This window comes from Galeopterus variegatus, unplaced genomic scaffold (genome assembly GCF_000696425.1).
Source record: "Galeopterus variegatus unplaced genomic scaffold, G_variegatus-3.0.2 Scaffold347, whole genome shotgun sequence".
NCBI lineage: Eukaryota > Metazoa > Chordata > Mammalia > Dermoptera > Cynocephalidae > Galeopterus > Galeopterus variegatus.
In genome coordinates, this window is record NW_007726458.1 from 267,963 (window position 1) to 275,706 (window position 7,744).

The 7,744-nt window shown below is 53.9% G+C and overlaps 1 protein-coding gene across 1 annotated transcript in view; it reads left to right on the plus strand.

The window, feature by feature from the left end:
• LOC103586511 (trichohyalin) overlaps positions 1–7,744 on the plus strand; it is a 50,838-nt gene that overhangs the window by 40,694 nt on the left and 2,400 nt on the right. Inside the window, exons 12-14 of the mRNA XM_008567805.1 lie at positions 4,276–4,417; positions 4,617–4,768; positions 5,721–5,926. Of these exons, the coding sequence (XP_008566027.1) occupies positions 4,276–4,417; positions 4,617–4,768; positions 5,721–5,926 (500 nt within the window). The remainder of the gene's footprint in view (positions 1–4,275; positions 4,418–4,616; positions 4,769–5,720; positions 5,927–7,744) is intronic.

The following is a 7,744-nucleotide window of genomic DNA, read 5'->3' on the forward strand; positions in this document are numbered from 1 at the left end:
TGTCGCGCCCGTACCGCAACCGGCAACGGGATCGCAACCCTCGGTGTTGCGCCCGCACCGCGCTCAGCCAGTGAGCAGGAACCGGTCTCCACATGGGATCCGAACCCTCGGCGGGAGTGCTGCCGCGCTCCCAAGTGGCGCACTCTCCAGTGCGCCACCGGGCCGGCCCAAGGTGTTGAATTTTAATGAAAGCTTTTTCAGTGTCTGTGGAGATATTATTTTTCCTCCTAACTCTATTAATATGATGAATTATATTAATAATTTTTTAATGTTGACCCATTCTTGCATGCCTGGAATCAATCCCATGTGGTCTCCCTGGAGTTTGAAAGACATAGGGTTTGGTATTTGACTCACCTGGAAAGGTCTAGAGGTGAGAGGTGGTGGGTGGACTACCTGTCTGGTGCAGCATGGAGGTGGGCTGTACTGGAGTGGCCGGGCACTTTCCTTGACCAGAAACCAGACTAGGACCCTGGAGGAAACCTCCTGAAGTTGCCTTACAAGAGGTGTCTGGAGGGGCAAAAACCCTATCCAAGGGGTGAATGCTGGAAGCCAGGCTTGTAGAGTTGATGCTGTGGTCCCTCTTGCTGGGCAGAGGGACAGTAATTAGATGACCCCAACACAGTTGCTGTCATTGTTACCCTACATGGTGCCCCCACCAGGTGACAGCTGAACCAGGCAGCAAGCCTGAGCCTCTCTTCCAGTGCCCTCTCCTCACAGCTGCCCCTAAGAGCAGAAAGAGCAACTCAAGCCAGAAAGAAGGTGCAAAGAAGGAAGGAGGCCCACGCAGGCTGCCCGAGGCCAGGAAGTGCGGACTGGAAGCAGTTTAGAGCTCCTGTCTTCTACTCCATGGGCTCTTTCAATATTTCTGAAATGAAGCTGTTTTTGTGACTGAAGCGATAGAAATAGAAACAGGCCTGCCCAAGGGACCATCTAGGGGGACAGGTTGGGGGACTGTGGTTACAAGCCACATTGTCTCTGCTGCCACCTCCACCTCCCACCTCCACAGCCAGCCTGCTCCCGAAAATGGTCACCACAGCTGGCTTCTCTGGTGCATCCCTACATCAGCCCACACCTGCCCAATGACACGAAGTCAAAGATGTGCCATCTGGATGCTAAGTCAGGGGTAGGGGCTTCTCGTATGTGCTTTCTAGGGTGGGCAGGCCTCTGCAGCCCACACAGGCTACTGCGTTTTCCTGATCGAGGGACAGGGAGCTCTCACACCCTCTCCGTGCCTTGTCGTGATCTCACACAGTCCCTCCTGACACCCGAGAATCTTGTGAGTGAGGCCTCCAGGTAGGAGCCAAAGGCGTCCTGGGCCACCCAGTACCATTGTGGGAAGAGAGTGTCACATGAGGGTTTGGTGGCCCAGCCAAATCTGGGTACTGTTGGTAGATCACTGACTGGGTCAGCTTTTATATGCCTGCAGGCTTCTCTTCCAGGCCTAAGACTGTTGAGGTCCAAGCATCTGCATGACTGATGTTTGTTCTTAATAACTTAGCCAGATTAGATGGCACTAAATATTTGAAGAGAAAAAGGATTGTAACTTTGCTCGTGTGGCTCACGTGGGACGGATGGGCTTTTACAGCTGTCAGGAGTTCTCGTTGACTCTAACTTTTCATTCTGCTTGAGGTTCCGCCACTGCAGCCTCCTCTGACTTTTCTGCACTGCCCTAGAGCCTTTGGAAGCATCTTTTCTTCTGAGAGGCAGGATGTTTTGGGCCAGGTATTAGTCTGTTTCTGCTGCTTATAACACAATACCTGGAACTGGGTGATTTATAAGAACAAGAAATTTATTGTTTACAGTTTTGGAGGCTGGGAAGTCCAGAGTCCAGAGAACACATCTGGTGGGGTTCTTCTTTGGTGGTGGCTTTACAGCAATGCAGGGGTCTCACATGGCAGAAAGTGGCAGAGCAGAGAGAGACTCTCATGTGCTCTCCTTTCGAAGCCCTCAGAACCACGCTCCTGGCCACCATTATTAATCCATTCACTACAGCGTGGTCCTACAATCTAATCACCTCTTCAAGGCTCCACCTTCCTATTACCATTATAGGATTTCCCACACTCCCAACAGTCACAGTGGGGGTCAAGTTTCTAATTCCTAGAACTGTGGGGGACACAACTTAAGCTTCAGTGAGTTTGGGGGGACATTCAATCCACAGCAGCCCCCTGAATTTTCTCTGCTTAAAACATAGACTCAGTTATTCTCCAGGGAGCCTCTATGCCTCATCATAGAGCCCTCTAATTATGGATACTGAGTTCCATATCTGAGTGCTTTTCTGTTTTTCTCCATGGTGACCTGTATTAAGGTACTCTAGCAATGGGGCTGAAAAGGACATATTTTAAAATAGTTGATATTTTAAGTTAGCTCTAATATTCTTAAACAACTTGAATATATTTTCTTCACAAATAATTTTATCCCCCTTTAAAAATAATTTGCTGAACCATAGAAATAATTAGATATAGTGAATTAAGTTAATAAAGCATCACGTAATTACTCGTTTTTTAGTCCATCGTCACAGTGAGATTCATGCGGAATAACTGTACCAGTATTAACTCGAAATCCACTGGGTGAGTGGATTTCACACCCTGGCTGTCATGGGTGACCATTCTTCAAGTACATTTTACCAAAGTATGTAGTCGGGCCGTTCAACTTGGCAGCATTGCAGCATTTTTCCGGTTGGCTCTGGTCGCGTAAACACTGTTCAGTGTGTTCTGTGTTCAATTTTAATTCTGAAGGTGTGCATCCCCGTGCAGGTGACTGACAGCTCTTGCTGGGTGCCAGTGGTGGGCCGTCACAGGAGGGACGAGGTCTGCAGGAAGTCCTGTTGGAACTGAAGGGCCCAAGGGTGCACTAGGCAGCCTCTGGCCCAAGTGACTCTAGGCAGGACCAGGGGTCTGAGGTTTACGTCAGAGTAGACAGAGTCAGGCGCCCGACCCTGCTCCGCGGCTCACCGCCCTGGCGGCCCTAACCTCACTGCGGGCCTGGCCAGCTGGCACTGAACGCCTGTGCCTACCCATGCCCCTGCCATGCACGCTGTGCACCTGTTCCCTTTCCTCTTCCCCACATGTCCCCTCTCTCCACGGATGCCTGACGCTGCGCTGATGCGGGTGTCTGAGCACTCACCCCATGCTGGGCCCTGCACCTGGGGCCCCCGAGGAGTTGGGTGTAGCCATCTTCATTTTCCCAGGAAAGACACTGAAACCCAGGAGGCCCACGATTTGTCCAAGGTCACTTAGCTGGTCAGGGTGGATGGAGGCAGAACTTAAAGCCCTGTGTGTCTTACTCCCAAGCTGGTGTATTTGCCATGGACCTGGGCACCCCTGACCCCTGCCGATTCCGCTTGCATTTACAAAGAGCTAAGAGATGCTGCCTGGCCTCTCGTCTACTTTTCCTCATTCCCAACATGAGGCTCCTAGCTGTTGCTGTGCCATGGCCCCCAGTCCTTTGCCACCCTGTGCCCAACAGTGTGGCCAAGCTGGGGAACCCTGGGACTCAGCTTGAGGTGAAGGGCCAGGAGACAGACCATGCCCTGGGTCCAGCACCTTTCTTTCTTTTATTTTTTATTTATTTTTATTTTTTTTTTTTTAATTTTTTTGTGACCGGTAAGGGGATCGCAACCCTTGGCTTGGTGTTGCCCGCATCGCGCTCAGCCAGTGAGTGCACCGGCCATCCCTATATAGGATCCGAACCCGTGGCGGGAGTGCTGCTGCACTCCCACTGCAGCACTCTCCCGAGTGAGCCACGGGGTCGGCCCCAGCACCTTTCTTTCTTTGCTCGTTGTTTACTTACTTGAGATAAAACTACCCATATATTTTGGTAGTCCACTTTTTTTTTTAACCTCATATTTCCACACAAGCATTTGTCCAACTTATTACATAGTTTCAAAAGTAATTTTTAAAATAAACTTTTTTATTTTAGGCCAGTTCTAAGATTTACAGAAAAGCTGCAAAGATAGTACAGAGAGTCCCCACCCCATTTCCTCTGCTGCGAGCATCCTATGCTGCCTTGTGCATTAGGTTTCTAGGGCTGCCACAACAAAGTGCCACAAACTGGGTGGCTTAAAATTACAGAAATTCACCCCCAGGTCCACACTGGGAGAAAGAGAGGAGGACAAGAGGTGGGGGGGCCACCAGGAGCTGTTGGGCTTAGACCTGGGTTCCAATGTGACTCAGGGTCAGGGGCTGGGTCCGGTCCCTGGGCTGGGGCTGGATGGGGCTGGGGAGGGAGGGCCACACGGACCCCGGCTCTAACCATGGCGGTGGGCTGTCTGAGCAGACGGCCCAGCTGATGTTTCAGCGAGCTGAGAGGCAGCTCCAGGAGGAGAGGTCCATGAAGGAGCTGGTGCAGCAGGTGCTGGAGGCGCAGAAAAACGTCAAAGTGGCTCAGACGAAGCTTGTGAAGTGCCGACGGCAGATAGGTATGGCAGGGAGCCAGGTACCACGGGGTCCTGCCGCTCGGGTCCTGGGTTAGCACCCTGCTCTGAGTGAGCTGCTGTGATCAGTGAGAGCCACATGCCCCGGAGGGAGAGCCCGAGAAGCAGAGCCCAGGTCGGGCAGGTCCTGACCGAGGAACTCCCAGGAGGAGGTGTCCCCTCAATGCCCCACTTGGCCCCCAAGTTCAGGAGGTGACAGAAGAGAGCCGGGAGCTGCTGCAGCGCAGCGCAGAGGAGGCCAAGGAGGAGCAGAGGCGGCGCTGTAAGCTCATCTTCCAGCTACGTGCACTGGAGACACAGCCCACGCGCAAGGGCAAGCTTGTGGACCTGACCCAGGTAAGGACACAGCCCCCGGAGGCCACGCCCTCGGGGAGCCCCCTTGTGCATTACCGTGCTGGTACTGCCACGGGAGGCCATGTCCAGAATCCCCAGCAAGGCCAAACATGGTTCTTGTCACACCTGAAATCCACCTGGCTGCTCATCACTAGCTTTGGGTTTTTGTTTGTTTTTTGTCCTTTTTGGGACCGGCAGCACCGCGCTCAGCCAGTGAGCGCTGTGAGCGCACCAGTCATCCCTATATAGGATCCGAACCCGTGGCGGGAGCGCTGCTGCGCTCCCAGCGCCGTACTCTCCCGAGTGCGCCACGGGCTCGGCCCATCATCACTAGCTTTGGACTCAGCACCCACTGTGCTGCAGGCCTGGGTCTGGCTCCAAGAATTCACAGTCCTGCAGGAGAGACAGATACTGAGCTGGACCTCTGTAATCCCTGGGGACGATGAGCCAGGGCCTCTGGGATGGGCAAGGTAGGATTCATGGAGGAGACTACTTGAGAGCTGCTTGCTGAAGGAGGTCCAGGGCAGTGTAGGAAGAGCAAAGTTGTACAACGGCCCAGGGCTGGACAGAGCAGCAGGCCAAGAGCAGGGCCTCCTGGAGGCCTGTGTGAGAAAGCACGGTGAAGAGCTGAGCTGGCGGCTGGTGAGGGGGCAGGCCTGGGAGGGCCATGGGAGCTGGCTGCAGGGCTGGCCTGGCCCCAGGTCCCAGGATCTTGGCTGGGGAGGCAGTGGTAAGCTCCACTTGAGACCTACCACAGTGGAGGGGCCTGCAGGGCACCAAGCTGAGATGTGCAGCTAGCCCGATTTAGTGTAGGGCTGCAGAGCGGGGCCCCGCACGTTACACAGGCAGCTCGGCAGCAGAGGGGAGGCCGGCTCCTGGCGAGGGGAAGGTTGCCCATGCTCTCCACCCGGGCCCAGCACAGCTCCCAGCTTGGGCTTCCCTCACCACCCTGCAGATCCCCGGGTATGGACTGGAAGGGGAGATGTCCGTTGTGGAGTTGCGTGAGCGGCTGGCCCTGCTCAAAGAGACCCAACAGCGTGAGCAGGAGGAAAAGCGGGATCAAATCATCCATGGCAGGCGCGCCAAGAGCCAGGAGCTGCAGAACGCAGTGGAGCAGATCTCACTGTGCCGCGCAGCCATGGGCAGATCCGCCGCTTTGAGGTCAGTACTGGAGGCCCAGGGAGGGTGCCTTCAGGTGGGCAAGGAGCAGCAAGCCTGCCTTTACACCCTCCTGGGTGGGTCTCCTTGCAAAAACCCACCTGGCCAGGCAGTTTCAGCGCAATAACTCCCCCACCTCTACTGTTTTATTAGGTTATTTTCATTCATACAGAAATGGTGAAAAAACTGTGCAGCAAGTGCTTAGATGTCATGACCTAGATGCGGTCATGTTGCACCTAGGTCGTGAGTACGACCACATGTGCATCATCTACCTATCTAGCTATGTCTGCAGGGCCACTTGGAAATAGTTGCAGGCATCAGACACATTGCTTTAGCATGTATCTTCTAAAAAAAGATTGTTCTTTCTAACCACAGCACCATGACACAACTAGAAAATTTAACAAAAATTGTCAGCATCATCTAAATATCCATCTGTATTCACTTTCTACAAGCATCCCAAGACTATTTGTAAAACTTTTTTTTTTTTTTTTTAAAGATGACCAGTAAGGGGATCTTAACCCTTGACTTGGTGTTGTCAGCACCACGCTCTCCTGGGTGAGCCACAGACCTGCCCTGTAAAACTTTTTTTTTTTTGTCTTTTTGTGAGATTGGCCACACCGCACTCAGCCAGTGAGTGCCCCGGCCATCGCTATATAGGATCCGAACCCGCGGCGGGAGCGCTGCTGCGCTCCCAGCGCTGCACTCTCCCGAGTGCGCCACGGGCTCGGCCCCCTGTAAAACTTTTTAAAGATTGTTTACCTTAACTTTTTTTCCTATTTATTTATTTATTATTTATTTTTTTTAAAAGATGACCGGTAAGGGGATCTTAACCCTTGACTTGGTGTTGTCAGCACCACGCTCACCCAGTGAGCTAACCGGCCATCCCTATATGGGATCCGAACCCGTGGCCCTGGTGCTATCAGCACCGCACTCTCCCGAGTGAGCCATGGTCCGGCCCTTTTTTTCCTATTTAAACCAGGATAGATCCTGGTCACAGGATCACATATAGTACATGAGGGTCACATATAACAAGTGCACCTTTTCGTTTGTCTTGCGGACACTGTGATGATTTTTCCCAGCCTCATGTGACTGTCCTGTGGCAACCCAATCAGGCACGGGTAGGTGCCCCGCTCCCCTCAGAGAGGCACAGCTGCCCCAGGACAGATGGCATCCAGAACTTTTGCAGCAGAGCCTCGTTTAGGGTCTGGCACACAGGGCTCCAGAGAAAGGGACTGGGGCGAGGTGGCATGACCGGGTGAAAGGAAGGAAGGACTAAATCATTGCCTATGGGAGAAAATTGGTCACTACTGGTCCTCTTAGTGACCCCTGCTCTGGTTGCAGTTCAGAGGGGCTGCTCAGGGAGGGCTAGCTGGCCACCCAGCTGGTCCCCTGGGTGGCACACACCCAGGAGACCTCACCACTTCCCAGCTGCTGGCCTCGGCCTGGCAGACCCCAAATGAAGTCTGGTTAGGATGCCCCCCCAGGGCCCAACTCTGGCTAACAAAGTTCCTGGAGCCCCCTCGCGTGCAGCCAGACCCCACAGCACTAATGCACCAGGTGGGCGACCGGGACAGTCAGGCAAGAGCAGTACGTGTAATTGGAAGAGAGGTGGCCTACATGAGGAAAAGGCTGCACGATGCCCCCCACCCACCGCATCAGGCCAGCGCGCAGGGGGCAGTGAGAGAAAAGGCGGCTCTCACGCTTTTACCCCAGGTGTACCTGCAGGCATGGGGTCCCGGCCCGGAGCCCTCTGCACCTAAGCCCTTCCCGCCAACCTCTGCGACCGCGCCGCGGCCGTTCCTAAGCCCGCGCGGTCGCCCG